This window comes from Myotis davidii, unplaced genomic scaffold (assembly GCF_000327345.1).
Source record: "Myotis davidii unplaced genomic scaffold, ASM32734v1 scaffold616, whole genome shotgun sequence".
Lineage (NCBI taxonomy): Eukaryota > Metazoa > Chordata > Mammalia > Chiroptera > Vespertilionidae > Myotis > Myotis davidii.
In genome coordinates, this window is record NW_006291965.1 from 840343 (window position 1) to 860727 (window position 20385).

The following is a 20385-nucleotide window of genomic DNA, read 5'->3' on the forward strand; positions in this document are numbered from 1 at the left end:
ATACAATTATTCACAGTGGCTGCACCAGTCCACATTCCCACCAGCAGTGCACGCGGGGTCCTTTTTCTCCACATACTCCCAGCACTTGTCATTTGCTGATTTGTTGATGACAGCTAGTCTGACAGGTGTGAGATGGTACCTCAGCCCCATTTTGATTTGCATCTCTCAGATAATTAGAGCATGTTTTCATATGTCTCTTGGCCTTCTGTATGTCCTCGTTTGAAAAGTGTCTATTGAGGTCCTTTGCCCATTTTTTGGTTGGATTGTTTATCTTCCTTTTGTTAAGTTATATGAATTCTCTGTAAATTTTGGAGATTAAACCCTTATCTGAAATATCATTGACAAATATGTTCTCCCATGCAGTGGGCTTTCTTGTTGTTTAAGGACAAGGTACTTAAAATAGTATCCAAACTGTAATTCTACAGGTTACTGTCAAAACCATTGCCTTTTTGTTAGGTGTTCAGTATGGTGGGGCCAGAATGCATGGCACAGCACTGAGCAGTGGGACCCTCTGTGTTGGGTTGGAGGAGCTGGATGATTTGGGGGACGGAGCGTATCATTGCCTACAGGGCAGATGCCCTCGCCCACTGTGTGTAAGTGCTAAGCATGCATGGAAGTGAATTTGTCTTCTATTTTAGCAGCTCAGCAGTTAGAAAGAACATGAAAACTTAGCTCTTTAAAGCACCTTTATTAGTGTTGAGTTACTGCTGCTATCTCTTATGGAGAAGACTTTCCAGACTTTCCCTTTGATGATAGCATTTATTGGATGTCAGTGTCACGATAAAGTGGAATGGAACACTCTAAGAAATGTTGGAGAAGGATTAGATGGGAAATTCCAATGAGAATGTGTGTGTGTGTGTGTGTGTGTGTAAGAGAGATAGAGATCTAAGTTCAACAAGCATTTATTGAGTACCTACTATGTGTAAGGCCCTGTGAGAAGACTAAGATAAATAAGACACTCCTGCTCTTAAGAAGCTTACAGTCCAATGAAGAAGATTGACAGGTACATGCATAATTGAAACATAAGGCAGAAAGCAAGATGATCTAATAAGTTTTAAACAGAGGACAGGGAAATACAAGCAGGGAATTTGTGAAATCCTGAGAAGGCTTCATGGATGAGATAGCACCATGTTTGAAAATTTTAAATGAGAAAATCTCAATTTTCTTAAAATCACTTCCTTTTTATAGTTCACCCCCGCCCAATCAATCATGATCTCCTTTACTGTTTTTGAAATTTAAAAATACTTTCAGTGATTACTTATTGTAATGTATTACCAAATAAATTAATTGAATGCTCCTGCCAACTGTATAAGTCCCTCTCACCCTGAGTTACTATTTAAGGTTATACACTCTTTATCCAAGAGAATGATTTTATTTAAAATGACAGCAAGTTTTTAAGGTGTTTTTTGTGAGGGAAACTGAGAATTAGACAAAAGTACTAGGTTTTGAATGCTTCCTCTTTTTCAGCATTTGCATTTATACCTTGTAAGTTGGTATGATGCTTTCATACTCTTAGTTCTTTCATTATCTACTTTAATTTTTTGCTTAAATTCCCCATGAAAAGTTTTAATTCCATGATTTAATTTTTTAAATTAATTACTGTATTACCAAGCCTTTTGGGCTACCACTTTTTACCATCCAGGGTAAATAAATACAAGATAACTCTTTCAAGGAACATCTAAATACCAAAAATTATGCTTTAAAACCTGTGTGGAATTTATTTCCAAATTCAATATGAATGTCTTGGGTTATCTCCCATTTTGGATTGGGTTTAGGGATTTAGCACCGGCTGTAATAGCTCCTAAAATATGTCATTAAATATGGACGTGTTCCTTCTATATGGTATGTGCTTTCCACTAGAAATGACGGGCAATGTAAACACATTTACAGTGTGTTAAGTAAAAACATTGGCCTGTAACAAAAATTTTAAAATGACACCTAATAGTACTCTCCGTGAAGTCTTGAAAGCCAGAGGAAACACTTCATCCTCTTTCCTCTATTAGGTTCTTGCTTGGTTCTCAAACTCAAGCAAGTGCTGCAAGTATTAAGAGCCTTACGGTTTGGACAGCCCTTGTTGAGAAAGCCTGGGATCCCAACCACACCGTTTTCACAGTATTTCCTTGGTCAGTTTCACTCTGCCTTCAATCAAGTGATTTCAAATTGCATTTAGGAATTGCACTTCTTGGGGATGCTGTAAATCTTTTATTTATCCTCCCCAGTTTCTACCACAATCCTCTAATGACCACAAAATCTCATGTTGCTTATTGAATGAGGGAAATGTCATCCCCCCCAACCATGAATAATTAAAATTTGTAACTAGCAATCAATATATTTTAAAGTAATCGATTCATACTATTCCTAATGTAAACTCATAAATGTAAAGTGAAATTCTAAAGCACTGTATGTGTATTTTTTATCTTTAGAAATCATAATAACTTGAGTAAATAGCATACATATGATTTTTTTTGATAATAAGATATGTATTCTTAGAAAAAGAATGACTTTGCTGCTTACGCATTTATATGGTTTTCAGTAAAATAGAGCTAATGGGTTTAGAACACGTGTAGGAAAACATAGTTTTCCAGAAGGGTTATGGGGAAAACACAACCGTGATTATTTTTGATTTCTTGACCATTTTAATTTGGGGGTGGACACCATCTGAATTTTCATGGTAAGATACCCTTTTGTTTGTGTGAAGACAGAAATTATTCCCAGTGGGAAGGTGGCTTCATTTTGCCTCTCTCTGCCTTTTATTGAATTGGCGGCACATCTGGTGACACATTATCTCCCACAAAAGGCCTCTCCAGCCTTTTAAGTAGCACCCGTTCTCACCCTGAAACAATGAAGTATCAGATGATTGCAGCCTCAGACAAAAGATTTCCACTCGCTTTAGAGCACATTACAGTCCTGATTCCCTCCCACCCTGGCGAGGCTGGTCCTCTAGAATTTCTGGTTTAGTCTTTTCTTTGTCAACAGACCATCATAAAGGGGACTTTTTTCATCCTCTCTCATTTGTTCCAGCAGGATGTATCCTTTAGTTCGTTCTGTTCCTTGGCACAAGCAGTCGTTTCTTCAATAGCACCTTAGATCCCATTGCTTTCCCTTTGTCATGGAGCTTAAGCTTCATAAATAATTGCTTTTGTTCAGAAATCACACCGCACACACCGAGTGTTTTTGACAGGCACACTGACTCTGGGAATGCCCTTCGCCCTGTGTAAAATCAGCAGCAATTCCTGATTAGATTTCCTTTCTGTCCCCATTCGTTTCCAGGTCATTTGGGTCCTGGGAACGCTTGTTTGTGGCTTCTCTAATGACCACATTTTGTGTTAATGGATTTACTGTAGTTTAGAGCCATTTGGAGGTACCCTCAGGACTAGGATCTTATTCATTGCTTTGGCAGAAATGGAGGAGGATTAATTATAAGGGTATTGAATGAAGTCAGGTGACTCTGAGACACTCTAGTTGTTGAGAAAGGGAAGTAATGGAAGAGGTTGAATGTCACGTTTCTGAAGCCATTGATCATGTTTTAATTATCTACAGCCATTGCAATAAGAACAGTATGTGGCATAGCACCTCTTTCCTTCCCTCTTCTCTCTCCCTCCCCCGTCTCTCCCTTCCTCTCTCTCTCTCTCTCTTTCTCTCTCTCTCTCTCTCAGCAAAGAAACAGTAAAGTTTTATTTAAAACTTTCTCTTTCATTCAAAAACGTATTACAATAAAGACTATAAAAGATGGAAAGGACTGTCTTTGCATGCCAGCGTCTCTTAGATAGGAAAGAAACACGTATAGTCTATTGAACTTTTGCGTGAAGAATTTCTGAAGTAGTACTATGCCCTTTCAGCACAGTTCTAGCTACATCCTTACAAAACGGATTCTTTGAAATTACTGCCTCTCAACTGCTTTGGAAGACACATTAGTGTTAACTCTTCAGGGCCTGAACTCCAGAGTAAAAATACTTGGGCTTGAGACCTGGTTCTCCTGTCCACCAGCTAATAAACATTCTAGGTCTCAGTTTCTCGTGTGTAACATGGGGATAATGGCATCCACCTATATATTTGTTGTATTACATGTATTAGATTAGATGAGTTAATACACAGAAGGTGTTTGGAACAAGACCTGGCAGTAAGTGCCCTGTGAGCGTTAGCTATTTTTTAAATCATCTTAACCATTATATATATACATATGTGTGTGTGTGTGTGTGTGTGTGTGTATCTTAATTAACCACAATATTTGAATGACTACTACTTTAAACCAAAATTTGAGGCTTTAAAGAGATAATATATTTAGACTTCCTTCCTAAATGAATTTACAGTGTCTAGTTAAGAGATAATACAAGTAGCCCAGCCAGCATGGCTCAGTGGTTGAGTGTCCACCTATGAACCAGCAGGTCACAGTTCGATTCCCAGTCAAGGCACATGCCCAGGTTGCTGGCTTGATCTCCAGTGTGGGGTGTGCAGGAGGCAGCTGATCAATGATTCTCTCTCATCATTGATGTTTCTATCTCTCTTTTCCTCTCCCTTCCTAAAATTATATATTTTTTTAAAAAGAGGTAATACAAGTAAAAATACGTAAGTTGCTTCACCATAAGGTGGATATAGTGGGGGAAATGGAACACTAAACACCAGTGCGTGTCTACTGGGCACTTGTAAGGGCCTCCTTGTGGCCCTCATGACATGAACTTCAAAGTTCAGTTTGAAGGACTTAGAATAATGATACTCAAAGTATGACCACCTGCTTCTGTGTCACCAGGGTATTGTTATAAAAATGTAAAATCCAGGGCTGTCTTTGCACCAACTGAGCCAGAATCACTGGGGTGGAGAGTCTAGGAATCTTCATTTTTAACAAGCTTCCCTGGTGATTCTTAAGCACACAATGAAAATTGAGAACATTTGCCATAGCACAGTCAGTCTCAACCTAGATGCTCATTAGAAACACGGGGAGGGGTACATTTAAGAGGTAACAGTGGTTGGACATTGGTATTAGGGGGTGGTTATAATGTGCAGCCAGATTGAGAAGCAGTGATCTTAGAAGGTGATTAGTGAAGGTGATTGTCCACATATGGTAGGTGTTGGCATAAGAATGTCCAAACCTGTAGAGAATTTTTATAAAAATATATTTGAACCAAACAGGATACACCTGGAAGCAAGATCACCACAGACAAAAATATTAAAAATGATTCCTGGAATAGTAGTGTGCAGCTTCTTTTATGCAGGGAATTTAAAGAAGATTACAAGAAGGTGGGAGGACGAAAGGCAGGGATTAGAGTACAGGATAGTTAAAGATTATGTGCTCACTTGGTGGTTTTGCCTGAAGGGCCTGAAAGGGCTGTTTCAAAGGGGTGTTAACCTAGATGCACAGAAACAGTGGACAGGGATGGCTTAAAGAGGTTAAATGTCCGACTTGCCTGGTTAGGAATTTATGATCAGGTCACTCTGTAAGGTTACTTCCCATAGAACCCCTTTTTCTGCCACACAGGGATGTAAGTGGACTCGGTGTTTTCAGTCATTCCAGTGTTTACCAGGGCCCCGGGGAGAAGGTAGAAATGGGGAATTGTTGCTTAAAGGCTAGAGAGTATGTTTGGACAGAGTTCTGGAAATGGATGGTTATGATGGTTGTGCACATTCTGAATGTCCTTGATGCAACCGAACTATACACTTTAAAATGGTATAAATGGTAAGTTTAATGATGTGTATATTTTACTCCAATAAAATATACTTTTTAAAAAAGCCGTTCTAATTCTCATATTTCTTATTTTCTTTTCCCTTTCTTTTTGCAGTGACAGCGTATCATGCATGCCACTAATTCCAGGGGACGCTCCCCTGCTTTCCTGCAACCTCAGAATGGAAATGGCCATCGCTCGTCCGGCTATGTTCCAGGGAAGGTTGTCCCACTGCGTCCCCCTCCTCCTCCAAAGAGCCAAGCTTCAGCCAAATGTCCCCCCATCAGACAGGAAGCCCGGGCCAGCTTTGCTTTCTCACCTGAAGAGCAGCAAGCCCAGGGAGGAAGCCAGAAGCAGAAGAGGCACAAAAATACTTTCATTTGCTTTGCTATCACTAGCTTCTCATTTTTTGTTGCACTTGCAGTAATTTTAGGGATATCCTCAAAATACGCTCCAGACGGTAAGTGCGTGGTGTGCGTGCGTGTGTGTGTGTATGTGTGTGTGTGTGTGCGTGCATGTGTGCTTATAGAACATATCCTAGAAGAAGAAAACAGGGGAATAAGATTAAACTGCTCTGTTATCTTAAGTTGGCTCTAGCTAACTAATATGTAATTAGTTAATACAAGGTGTAACCTGAATGAGAGCAATTGTCAAAGGAATCCATTGGAAATGATAAAATTAAAGGATGGCTCTGCCTTCCATTTTGTCACTTTGTCCCAGTGCTCAAGACATTCTTGAGTATTTCTTTTTGAAATGCTAATTTTAAGAGTCTTTACTGAATTCTTGTGGGAATTTCATCCTTTGTGGGAGATAGGCCTCTCATTTGCCAAAGTTTTTAGTGATGAAGATCACTAACTGGAGTGATAAACTACATTTGATTTTTTTTTTTTAAAATATAAGTGAAGGCCCTGGCCAGGTAGCTCAGTGGGTTGGAGCATCATCTCAATGGGCCAACGTTGAGAGTTTGATCCCTGATCAGGGCGCATACAAGAATCAACCATTGAACACATTAATAAGTGGAATAGCAAATCAATGTTTCTCTCTCTTTCTCTTCCTTCCTCTCTCTTGTTCTCTAAAATGAATAAGTAAAAATTAAAAATATACATACATATATGTGAAAATAATTAAATTTGTGTTCTGCGGTTTGCAGCTGGCTGGGGGACTATTCCAAAAGAGAAGCCTTAAACATTTTTGAGGAACAATGTCTAAAAGGAAAACATCCATTAGGAGGCGTGATTTCTGAAATATTTGTCTAAAAAATCACTCATTACTTCATAGTTAAAGATCATGTAGGGAGGTTTTAATTTCTTAAAGGCCTTTGCTTTCCAAGTTGGTAATATATGAATATTTTGGGTGATTTTGAAAAAGTTTATTGTCAGTCGGCCTAAATACTATACCAACAGAGAACAGCTTCATAACAGAATCCCATCCATCTGTGTGAAAATCAGGGAAGAAGCAGATGTAGCAGCCTGGACTGGGCACCATAGTTATCTGCATTTTTTAGTCTACAACATATTTTTGTCACATTAGATGTCTCCTTAAATGGATATAACATTTGAGAAGCATTTTACCATTTAAAAGACTTACAAATATTATTTTATTTAGTTTCCATGGGTGATTTAGAGGTTTATAGACTTTAAGGTCCTGGGGAGAGGTATGCCAATACTTCTAAGTAGACCCGAGTAAGAGATGTTCATATCAACATCTTTGTGGACCACGCCCTTAGACTGACCACATTATGAACTTGTAACGTTGCTTTTCATTGCACATAGCATTGACTTTCCTTCCCTTTTCTCCAGCAGAATAACCAAGCTCACTGCTGTTGACTTATTCTTTCCAAGTGATTTGCAATAAAGGGATGCTAGGTTAGTGGAAAGTCAGAGCCGAAACCTGTGGCTTTCACTGATGTTTTCATATTCCATTTCAAACAGTGAATTGCTGATGTGGTTCCTTGAATCAACATTCTTTAGTTTCATATTTTGGCAGAATATCAGTGGAAAGATCTGGTATGCTGAAGTATTTCGGGGTCAGGCTCACGGTGGTTATTGCTCTTACATAAGTTTGATAATGCACCCACTGCTCACCAAGTGGGTAGCCGGGAAGATAGGGCAGGCCGAGCTGTTTTCCAGGGCTTTCTGCAGACCACACACTTTCTCATTAAATACATGTTACTGGAAGGAAACAGCCTGGAGTTTTTGTTGATGGTTCCAATGAAGCGTGCTCTCCTGGGGAATAATTATAAACAACTAAGGAGAATTATGTAACTATTGTAGTAGCCTCTAGATATCAAAAGACTGGATTTCCTTCTCCAGAGCTGGGTACAGTGTTGTCACATGGGACGCACATTCGCTTCTGATATGACATTTTGGAGAATTCCACCTGGATGTTTTATGGCAAGAGAGGGAGGTAGAAGAAAAGTTGTAAGAGCTCTTCAGTATTAAGTTAGAACACATTCAAGAAATTTCTTGTTTCCCCCATGGGAAGGAAAGTTTAAGGATTATTCTTAGTATAGTAGTGATGACCACTGATTTACCAGAATTAAATATCAGTGATTATGAAACTGCTATGAGAAAAATTAATTCCATGAAATAATTGTCAAGGTCTTAACTAGTGGGGCAAATAATAGCTTGGAGGGCTGTAGGCTCATTGCTGTGTGTGTGTGTGTGTGTGTGTGTGTGTGTGTCTACATATAAATTTTACAGTGTCTAGTATAGAGTGGACAAATGGATCCTCAATAAATACAGTCATTAGTTAATCCACACTGGTGTGATGTCCTCCCCGCCCCTTCTTTCAAATTATAGCAGAAAATAAAGGTCTCATGCATTAAATACCTGCGGCATTACAGAATACTTTTATGTTTTCATAATTACCTATTCAAGAGGCAAGTTCTCATTTAGTAAAGGGTTACAGGAAGTAAAGTGAACCTCATTTCTTAAAGGGGAACTTTCCTATCACTCAACGTGCTGAGTAATCTTGGGTTTGGCTTCTCTAATCTGTGGTTTTCTCCCCTCTGAAAATGAGAAGTCATGCCTTTGGCCATTTGCCTCTTGCAGCTTTGTTGGGAAAGGGGGGTACACTCTAAAGATTGGGATACTCTTCAGCTACTGCCTTGGGAGTGGAAGAGGTGCTATTATCACCTACTAATGACTCACTGTGCACAGGAAAGAACTTGGGAAGACCTAATATACATATTGCTTAGCAGTGTCCATTAATTTCAGATTGCAATACATGATGGTAGTGCTTGGGTTTGGCTAAAGGTATCCTTCCATTTTTGGGGGTTGATGGGATATTGATGTTGCATTGTCTTACAGAGAATTGCCCAGATCAAAACCCTCGTCTCAGGAACTGGGATCCGGGACAAGATTCTGCAAAGCAAGTTGTTATCAAGCAGGGAGATATGTTCCGTCTGACCTCAGATGCCACAGTGAATTCTATAGTCATTCAGGATGGAGGTGAGTGATGGTTCCTGTCTGTGGGAACAGCTTGCTGTTTACTATGGGGCACATTTGATGTTCTTTCCATAGAAAACTATAGCCTTTAGGATGTGGTGTTACTCTAACCACGGAGACATGCAAAGTTCCTGAGGTAGCACCATAGAACTCAAGAGCTCGAAGGGCCTTAGAAATCACTCAAGTCAACACCCTTGATTTATAGAAAAGGAAACAGCTCCAGAAGGTGAATTCTCATAGCCAAATCTTTGGTACAGCTGTGGAGAGTGATGAGAAAATTAACATGGGTTTACGTGGAAAAATGAGATTCCGATTTGAAGGCTCTTCGATACTACCATTCTGGAAAAGATTTACCTCTAAAGGGAGTGAAGTGAAATTCATTTTTAGTGTGCTGAGATATGAGCTCTTCATTTCTGATGAGACTTAGTGAATTCTTTTTAAACTCAGTTATGGAAGAGTCCCCCCCGCCCGCCCCACCCCCCAAAAGTGAAATCTGGTTCTCTGTATGTCAGAAAGATGTTTCCGAAGTGGGCTGACACCAGTGTTGTTCTCTGCAGGGCTGCTTGTATTTGGGGACCATAAAGATGGATCCAGAAATATTACTTTGAGGACTCGTTACATCCTGATCAAGGATGGTGGGGCGCTTCATATTGGAGCAGAAAAATGCCGCTATGCATCCAAAGCGACAATTGCCTTGTATGGCAAGTCCGATGAAGGTGAAAGTATGCCAACATTTGGCAAAAAATTTATTGGTGTGGAAGCCGGCGGGACACTGGAGTTACACGGGGCACAGAAGGCGTCGTGGACGTTGCTGGCGAGAACTCTGCACGCCTCAGGCCTGACCTATGGCGCCTACGCCTTTGAGAAGAACTTTTCCAGGGGCCTCAACGTGAGGGTCATTGACCAAGACACAGCCAAGATTTTGGAAAGCGAGAGGTTTGACACCCACGAATACCACAACGAGAGCAGGCGGCTTCAGGAGTTTCTGAGGGTCCAGGATCCGGGACGGATTGTTGCTATAGCTGTTGGAGATTCAGCAGCTAAGAGCCTCTTACAGGGAACCATACAAATGATCCAGGACCGGTTGGGAAGCAAGCTGATCCAAGGACTGGGCTACAGGTGGGCATACCTTTGTGCTTTCTTCTCCAGGTCCGTGTGCGAGTCTTCATCTATGTGACAGGAGAGCAAGGGTGGACAGATACACAGCACACCAGGGCCTGACTCCAGGTCAGAATGGCCACTGCCATCTGGAGGACTGGTTGCCTCTTGCTTTGAAACATGGGCCTGGAGGACAGGATACTGGTTACAAACGCTCTCTTCTTGGCTTTGGCTTATGAAGCACTTTGTGCACTGTAGCATCAGGCTTGCGAAAATAAGAGAAATGTGGCCTGGCCATCATGGCTCAGTGATTGAGCGTTAACCTATGAACCCAGAGGTCAGGGTTCGATTCCTGGTCAGGGCACATGCCTGGGTTGTGCGCTAGTGTGGGGCATGCAGGAGGCAGCCAATCAGTGGTTCTCTCTCATCATTTGTGTTTCTATCTCTCTCCCTCTCCTTTCCTCTCTGAAACCAATTATATCAGCAATGTGGTACTAAAAAAAAAGAAAAAATCATGCAGTGTAAGGATAATTTACTCTTTTCTTTCATTACCTTCTGAAGTGTGTCCTATTAGACTCAGGCTAATTAAGGCACCTTAGGAGTTGAAAGGTTAGGGCCCAGTTTCGTGCTAAGTAAAAGTTGTCTTAAAAGTCTGAGTGAGGTGGAACCTGCACAGTTTTCTCTTTTGGAACCTTTGGTGGTCATTTGGACCTACTGATCGGCTTGGCGCAGGTCCGGGGAGGCCTGGCACACACGTGAGGAAGGAACAAGCTGGAGGGCCAGGACGTTCGTCCAGAGAGTAGGGATCATTTGTACTATTTGTGGTTCTTGTGCCATAGTCTCGGTGACCGTGATTTCCTAACGCATCCCTGAGCTGGCTCAACATTTCATTCAAAAAACAGAAGTTTCAATTCTGCTTACTGTTCTTAGTAATGTCAAGGAATATCTGCAGTGAAAAGTAAGAGGATTTCAAAACTCACATATTAAAACGATCTAGTTATTTTGTTGATGGTTGGTTGATCTAGTTATTATTTTTTCCTTGGAAATCTGGTTGTTGTAATGAAATACAATCTACAGAAATTCTGGAGAAAGTTAAGACAAAGTGAGTAAAGAAAAGGGGTCTGTAATGTTTTAAAATTGCTTTTTGTTCACCCAAGGAATATGGAAAAGTTGCTAAGAGCTGGGTACCCGTAGATCTTTGATGAAATGACACCCTCTCAGAGCCTTTGTTTAATCTAGTGCAGTCGTCGGCAAACTGCGGCCCCTTAAGTGTGGCTCTTCCACAAAGTACCACGTGTGGGTGCGCACCTCCAGTGCAATTGAAACTTCGTGGCCACACTCAAGGGGCCAGAGAGCCGCATGTGGCTCGCGAGCCACAGTTTGCCGACCACTGATCTAGTGGGTAGACAGAGACCTGAGTAGGTGAGGATCGAACAGTAAGACACTTGCTGCATCTACAGGCTGCAATGGGAGCGTAGGAGAAGGAATCCAAAACTGGCCTGGGTTAGTCGGTGGAGGCTCTCCGAAGGCGAGGATGCTGAGAAGTGTGCTGTCTACGCGGTGGAATGGAGGTCTTTCCAGACAGGGAGAACAACGTGCAAAATGTCAAAAGTGTTTTTAAAAAGCTTTTATTAAATATAATATACATACAGAAAAGTGCTCAAAATAAGAATGTAGAGTGTAATGACTTGGCACAATGTGATACCTGGGTCGCTACCACCCAGTTCGTGAAATAGAACACTGCCAGTGGCCCATCCAGTTCACTGATCACTCCCTCCACTCGCCAGAGGGAACCAACCACCCTGCTTTTGTGGAGAATACTAAAGTGTTTGAACTTCATGTAAATGAGGGCAAATAATATATCATATTTTGTGTCTGGCTGCTTTGCTCAACTCTGTTATTGAGGGTCATCTGTGTTGTTGCATGTAATGCTGGCTCATTGTCATGGCTGTTTATCTTCTGTTGTATGTTTATGCCACAAAGTATTCACGGCTGGCTCTCTGGGTGGCTTTCCAGTTTGGACCTCTGTTACCACAGGCGCTTCACTGAATGGTCTTTACCTACCTCTTGATGCACATGTACACCTATTTCTGTAGTTCCTAGACCTAGGAGAGGAGCACTTTTTCAGTTAGACCCCCTCCTTTGTTTCCTTATCCAGTAATGCAAGGGGTTATAACCTTTGTTTCTTCATGCCATTATTGTTCTAGATCCGTGTGATCATTACCCATGAATATTTTGTTTGACGTTATTTATTTATTTATTCTCTCTACTGGTTTCTAAATTCCCTTTAAAATATAGCTGCTGATTTGGCGGAGGAATCAGTGTTGTGATCCTTTGCCAGTGTTCCCTGCTCTGACATTATCTCCAGTGTACATAAACATGCCCCTTTGAAGATAATGTTCTGGTGCACTGACATTTTCCTCAAGTGGAGGAGGGAAGTGGGAGTGTTTTGGAGATAGTGTCAATAGAATCCAACATTGTTTTATAGTTGCTGAGGCAGTCCTGGTAAATAAAGGAAGCCTCTGCTATTTTTCCTCTCCTCCCCTCTCACACAGGAGATAATACATTGAGACAGCCTTCATTTGATTCTTTCTGCTGCGTCAAGGAATATAAATAGAGCTATAAAGCGTTGTCAGCCAAAAAGGAGCTAAATCCAGGCAGGGGTGGGTGTGGAATTTATAAGGATGTAGGCATACTTCGGTTAACTTTTATCTGTGACTATCCGGCCATCTGTCTGGCATAGATTACATTTGGTGTATTTTGTTTTTCCTAGAGAAGGAAGTTGACATTTTTCTTTTCATGTTTTAAACCAGGAGACTTAAGGCAAATTTTTTAGTCTGTATTTTTTTTTTTTGATTGATTTTTGGCAACAAGCTTAAGCAAGTCCCTGGGAGTAAGTTTATCCCAATATCACAGAAATAAAATGGTGTTTTTAAGAACACATTGCTTTTAACAAATAGACACGTAGTATGTACAGTGTTGGATAGTAATTCCACAGGTTTAAGAAAGCTAAGAAACATTTAACCCAGTGGTTTTCAGCCTTACTTGTACACCTGAGATTTAACTATTCCCGATGCCCAGGCCCACCCTTGGTCGCTTACTTCAGGACCTGCGGAGGTTAGGACTCCAGGCAACTGATGTGCAGTCGGGATTGATGACTTCTGCTCTGTGCTCTGACCTCCAGCTCATGGGTTCTCAGTGTGCTCTCTGGACCAGAAGCCTCAGCGTCACCCGGGAACTTGTTAGAAATGCAAGTTCTCAGGCTCCATTTCAAACAGGGGGTGTACCCGAGCAACCTGATTTAACAAGCCTTCCAAGTGATTTTGCGGTCTGCTGATGCCAGAGGACCAGCGCTGTAACACAGTGGTTCTCCAGTGTGCTCTGCACTTTCAAATCACCTGGGAAACTTTGACAATTTACTAATGTCGGCCCCATCTGTAGAGATGCTGACTGCGTTGGTCTGTGCTGGGTCTGAGCAGAGATGTGTTCTGAAAGTTCCCATGTGATTCTAGTATGCAGCTAGATTGGAGAACATTGCAGAGAGGAGAGTTAAGAGCAGGTTTTATTTATTTATGTATTTATTTTTATTTATTTCAGAGAGGAAGAGAGAGGGAGAGAGAGAGACATTAATGATGAGAGAGAATCATCCATTGTCTGCCTCCTGCACTCTCCTTAACTGGGGATTGAGCCTGCAACCTGGGCATGTGTCCTTGACCGAAATCAAACCTGGGACCCTTTCGTCCACAGGCTAATGCTCTACCCACTGAGCACCCGGCTAGGGTGAAAAGAGCAGGTTTTAAAAGAAGGAAAAATAAATGGATTCTTGGCCAGAAGGGTGGTGAATGAAATGGGTGTGTATTGAAGATGGAAGTCAGTCATTAATTCAAGTCACAGTCACCGGTGTGGCACCTGTTACAGAGCTGGGCAAACAAGGCTTTAAAATTCAGGTGCATTTCCTTCTGAGACGCCATTTACTTCACAGTCAGCGTTTGGACTTGCAACCTCATGTAGAGAAAAAGGTGTAGGGACTGGCAAAGAATGAACTAGGAGACTCAGACGACACCTGATCTAACATCTGCGCCAGGGATTTGGGTCAGTCCCAGGACAAATAATCAAATGCACGCGCTCTTGTTCCTTCCAGGCAAGCTTGGGCTTTGGTTGGTGTCATCAACGGTGGAAGTACTTCTTGCAATGAATCTGTGAGAAACTATGAAAATCATAGTAGTGGAGGAAAGGCTCTTGCCCAGAGAGAATTTTATACTGTGGATGGTCAGAAGTTTGCGGTGACAGCTTATAGTGAATGGATTGAAGGTAGGCAAGCACGGTGTATACTTTTGTAAGACATGGGTAAGTATTGTGACACATTTTATTTTTTAAAGTGACAGTGTATTGAAATGACATTCCAGTTAGATTTCTCAACTGGTTGAGAGTAAAACCAACAGTTTCCCTACTGTACTTGCTCTTTTAGACTCCAGGGTTCTTTCTGGACTAGACAACGATCTGTTCTAGATTGGGCACCACCCACTGGGCTTTGTGCGTGGTTCTCAAACCGGTTTAGTGTGGCTAACTAGTGAAAATAGATTTGTTGCCCTAACCGGTTTGGCTCAGTGGATAGACCGTCGGCCTACGGACTCAAGGGTCCCAGGTTCGATTCCAGTCAAGGGCATGTGCCTTGGTTGCGGGCACATACCCAGTAGGGAGTGTGCAGGAGGCAGCTGATCAGTGTTTTCCTCTCATCGATGTTTCTAACTTTCTATCCCTCTCCCTTCCTCTCTGAAAAAAATCAATAAAATATATTAAAAAAAGAAAAGAAAATAGACTTGTTTCCTGGATGTGATATGGTGAGCTGTCTTAGTTTATGCTCGGTGACAGTGAACATGATCTTGTACCTTGAGTCTTCTCTTTCTGTACACGTCAGCAAAATTACATTTGAATATATGTTATATGAAGTAAAAACTAACCTTTAGCCACATGGTTCAGAGATAATTATTTTGGTGCAAATAATCTAGTATTTTTTATCTTACGTATGTTCCCTCCCTTGGTGTTCATTTTGTTTTAACCTGTTTTCCTCTCTTTAAATAACATACTGCAAAAGTACCTCATGTCTTTATATTTTCTTCAATATACTTTTAATGATAATCCATCTTTCAGAAGAGCTATAATTTATTTGAATAATACCTAGTGCTGACTATTCAGGGTGCTTCTGACTTTTTTCTCTTAGTGACGTTCACTATATATATACTTTTTTACTATCCACGTTGCTGCCAGATTTTTGGCTTTAGGTATACATTGGCAGCTCTGTGCTTGCCCATCACCTTTTTCCCCCAACCAAATATTATACCCAAACGAATGTGAAATGAGTGAGTAAGAGGTGTTTCATTATACCTCTCATTATCCAGAAAGGCTTAGTTTAGACTGGGCTCATGTCTCTGTTTTTAGAAGCAGCGTAACAAATGTTTTTACTAAAATGACTTTCTGGAGACAGAATGCCCGGATTCATATCTCAGCCCTTTCACTTACTCTGTGATGGTGGGCATGCGACTTTCTAACCCTCAGTTTCCTCATCTGAAAAATGGGGATAATAATAGAGACTGGATTGGGGCTGTTATGAGCATCAATGTGAAGAACATGACGTTATCTTTAGCATAGCGTGTATAATAAGCACTCAATAAATCTTACCTATTTTTTTTCTATGAAATATTTCATCCTTGGTAGCCTTATACCTAAACATTTTCTAAGTGTTATTTAAATTGGCTTTAGAGAGAGGAAGAGAAAGAGAGGGGGAGGGAGACGGGGAGAGAAAGAGAAACATCTATGTGAGAGAAAAACACCGGTTGGCTGCCTCCTTCACACACTCTGACCAGGGATCTAACCCGAAATCTGGGCATGTGCCCTGACTGGCAATTGAACTGGCAACTTTTGGTGCACAGGACAATACCCAGCCAGCCGAGCCACACCAGCCAGGGCAGGGTTACCTATTTTAATGATGATGCAAACATGACCTGGGTTATAATGGTGTATTTTGTATGGTCCTTAAAGAGAGTCTTTTGCTTTAAGACAGAGTTTGTGTTATGAAACAGGGGCTTTCACTCATTGCCTCAAAGCAACCTTCTGGGCTTGGGGTGAGGAGATGGTATGATTATGGACGAGGAAGCTGGAATCAAGCTCAGCTTTCTGCCTCTAAGAAAAAGCAGAAGCATGGGTGGCTGAGAAGCATTTCTTAGTCGGAATTTGTGTGAGAAGTTCAGTACAACTGCTTCCAGTAAGATTCCAGGCAGAAGATAATTACTGACAAACCTCGGTCAACACTTCCTCTGTGGGAAATACTGTTTTCATTTTCACATTACTGACGACTGCTCACTTCTGGAGGCGAGGACGTGCTAGCTTTCTGTCGCAGGTTGTTTGTGTCCCACGTTCTCAGTGACTCCTACTTTCTGGAAGAGGGGCCAGTTCTCGTCAGGAAGCAGGGGGAGGCACTTACTTCCTTTCAGCCTCCAGTTCCGTAGGGCTGATAGGAGATAACCTTAGACAGGCTTTTCTCCTAAAGCCGGAAAAAAAAGCGAGGAATAATATAGATCTTCCCCACCCGCCTTCTGGGTTCAAAAACAAAAACAGACACACGGAAACAAACTCTAAGGATCATTTAAGCCAAAACTTATTTACCTAGTTTTTAAAAATTTTTATTGATTTAGTTGTTTTAGAAGAAGAGAAAGAGAGAGAGAGGAAGAGAGAGGGAGAGAGAGAAACATTGATGTGAGAGAGAAACATCAATCAATGACTCCTGTGCCTGCCCCCCCCTGGGGATCGAACCCCACAACCTGGGTGTGTGCCCTGACTGGGAATTAAACCTGTTGCCTTTTGGTATGCAGGACGACACTCAAAACAACTGAGCCACACTGGCCAGGATAATCTAGTTTTCTTAAAAGCATTTTTGCTTAAAATCATCCTTGTCATCTTTTAAAAGCATTATTGAAATTTATGTAAAATTTTTATGAAAAACGTTAATATTTAGTTGCCTTTTTTTAGGTAATTATTTGGGGTAAGAATATGGAATTTGGGGTAAGGATTGTTGCTGCCATGAAGTTTTTTATTACCTTTGTTCTTTACCTGTCTGTTTTGATTCTTGGGAAGGCAGAATCATATAGAGGTTAAGAAATTGGCTCTACCATTTTTGGCTGTTATTCAAACTCCCTGACCTTTGGTTTCTTCATCTCATACATATAACAGTGCCTGTCTCTCATAGTTGCTTTCACGAAAGGTTATTATGTTTGTGAAGTCCCCAACATTTTAGCTATTGTTATTGTTATTATTTGGACAACATTCCAGGATGGGCTTTAGTATCTGGACTCAATAAACATATTTAAAATGCACTTTACATTTATAAGATATCTATTTTTTTTGGTGCTTGGTAGACACTGAAAAGCAGAGTAGATCACAGTCTAAAGGAACAGAATCTGAGACTTGGTCAGATTAGGTTTTATCAGGATAGATGGCTCAAGACTATAAGGAGAGCTGGATTATTCCTCGTGCCATGTCTGAATTTCCATCCTTTTGATTCCCCCGACTTAGTAGAGGTGTTTCTTCACTCCCATCATGGTCCTTTAGAGCAGCGGTCGCCAACCGGTGGTCTGGACCGCTGAGTGTCCGTGAGGTCCGAAAGGTTGGCGACCGCTGCGTTAGAGTCACTGTCTTAACGGAGCACCCGATCAGCATGTTGCATTCTGGTCAGGGGTGGATGGGCTCTCTCCTCATGGCAGGGATCTGTGTTTGCATCTTCCACTCATTAATACCTACAGAGTGACTTCCACATGGTGACCATTAGTAAAAACGTGCTGACTTGTGTTTATCGTGACTGTCGATTTGTTCTTCAGTGAGAGGGTCCACATTAGGAGAAAAAAAACTTCTGCTAATGCATCGCTCTCTTTCTTTCTGGTTTAGGTGTTTCTCTTTCAGGCTTCCGGGTGGAAGTCGTGGATGGCGTGAAGCTTCACCTGCTTGATGACGTCAGTAGCTGGAAACCCGGAGACCAGATCGTGGTTGCAAGCACAGACTACTCCATGTACCAGGCCGAGGAGTTCACGCTGCTCCCCTGTCCCGAGTGCAGCCGTTTCCAGGTCAAAGTCAAAGGTATCCGGCTGCGCAGAATGTTTTTTTGGGAAACACTCTTTTCTCGGGATTTGATTCCTGGAGTTATATGTCCTCCCCCACCCCCCCATCACCATCATCACTACCATCACCATGTTTCATGCCTGTTCCATCGTTTAATAAAAGATGAAGGCATGGTGGACCGATTGCTTTCTAAGGTCGTTTCCAACTTCTTTTTAAACTGTCACGTAATAGTAAACCCAGCCATTCGACTAGATTCATTTTTAATGGAAATTTATCTTAATAATAAAAAAGAAATCTGTGGTTTTTGAGTGCCTACTTCCTTCGCAAAAAGTAGATCTTATTAATATTTAAAATGGAACCAAAAAGGTATTTTAAGAAGACTACATTTCCTATCAGAATCTTCACTTGTACATCTTTTGAGGGAGAGCAGTGCCCAATGAGATTGTGACTGTAAACCGTTTGGAAAGAATGGGCAAAGCTTCTTCATGCATTGCCTCAGTTACGGACTTCATTGTGTATGTCACTCGTTATATTGCTTTCCTTGCTTCTGTACTCAAGAGCTTACAGTAACTATTTGATAAGTACTCACTCAGTGAGTGGTTTAGAGCTTTGGAGTTTAAGGGAAACTTTTTTTGCTTTAAAATAAAACAGGATGATTGGCTCGCTTGGCACTTTTCCTCCGTGTTTCAGTGTTGTACTTTTCCTTCTTGATAACACAGGGCATAAGCAGAAAACAGAAAAACGCAGAAAACTACGATACCATCTGGCATTGATTTTGTTTGGAAATTCCCACTGCTGTTAACAAGTCTACATGATAATGAATCTCCATGATCTCAACTCCTCGATTTACTTTTATTTTCTTCCTTGAGTTTATATAATAAAAACATCAGAGAGGAGCTCATTATTAAAGAGTTTCTAAATTTCCAATCAAAATGGGAATTTAAAGGAATGCATAATATTAAAATAGGAAGACGAAGACGTAGGAAAGAAACGATGGTAGTTTTTGTGCTATTAATGTGCAAATGCAGACTACTTCAGCTTTGGAGTAGAAACAAAAACAACTCACACCCTGTTATCAACATCAATAAAACCATTAGTTTTTCTGGACTCGCCATACATTTGGTTTTTCATGTGTCCTCGAGGGGGTGGGACAAAGACATATGGATAGGGAGAGAGAATCTGGATTCTTCAGTAGATTCCAGATTATTGTTTCCAGATTAAGGGAGGATTTAGCTACTTCAGATAGGAGGAGCAAGCGCTGTGTGTGGACTTGACAGTTGGTCAAATTGGGTGGGTGATTCAATCAGATAATCACTAATACCCTTCCTGGAATTCTGTGGTTCTGAGGTATTAAACTTGGATGGAAGCGGACAGTAACGCTTGATAATGTCTTGGGGTTACAGAATAACGCGGCTGTCTTTTTGACATAAGTTCCATGTTCTCTTTGTTCTAATATTATTTTTCCCTTGCCCACATCAACCAGAAACCCCGCAGTTCCCGCACATGGGTGAGATCATAGATGGTGTAGACATGAGAGCTGAGGTTGGAATTCTCACCCGGAATGTTGTAATCCAAGGAGAAATGGAAGATTCGTGCTATGGTGAAAACCAGTGCCAGTTCTTTGATTATGATACCTTTGGGGGACATGTCACGGTAGGCAGAAGGATTTGATGCATTCTTTGAAACCTTGGTTGCTAAATATATTTGAAAAAACTTTCAAGTTTCTGAATGAGATCTATAAGGATATTAAGAAGAAATCATATTTTATTTCTCTTTTGAATGACAAAGAGCAGATTTTAGGTAATTAAAAGAAAGTTTATATCTTCATGTAGTTGACCTGGACCTGAGGTTAAGCTAAGAATTGCCTTTTGAAGAATTAAATCAGTACATTGGGAAGAATGAATTATACAGAGGCAGAAAATAAATCCTGGTACGAAAGCATCAATTGGTTTTTTATAAAACATGATTAAGCAGCCGAAACCGGTTTGGCTCAGTGGATAGAGCGTCGGCTTGCGGACTGAAGGGTCCCAGGTTCAATTCCGGTCAAGGGCATGTACCTGGGTTGCGGGCAC

At 41.2% G+C, this 20385-nt stretch overlaps 1 protein-coding gene across 2 annotated transcripts in view; it reads left to right on the forward strand.

Moving 5' to 3' along the window:
• Positions 1–20385, forward strand: part of TMEM2 (transmembrane protein 2) — a 70791-nt gene that overhangs the window by 10389 nt on the left and 40017 nt on the right. For both annotated transcript variants that reach the window (XM_015564998.1, XM_006765281.2), the window contains exons 2-7: positions 5775–6117; positions 8969–9109; positions 9664–10225; positions 14346–14515; positions 18143–18331; positions 19797–19966. In XM_015564998.1, the coding sequence (XP_015420484.1) occupies positions 5787–6117; positions 8969–9109; positions 9664–10225; positions 14346–14515; positions 18143–18331; positions 19797–19966 (1563 nt within the window). In that variant the 5' untranslated portion in view covers positions 5775–5786. The remainder of the gene's footprint in view (positions 1–5774; positions 6118–8968; positions 9110–9663; positions 10226–14345; positions 14516–18142; positions 18332–19796; positions 19967–20385) is intronic.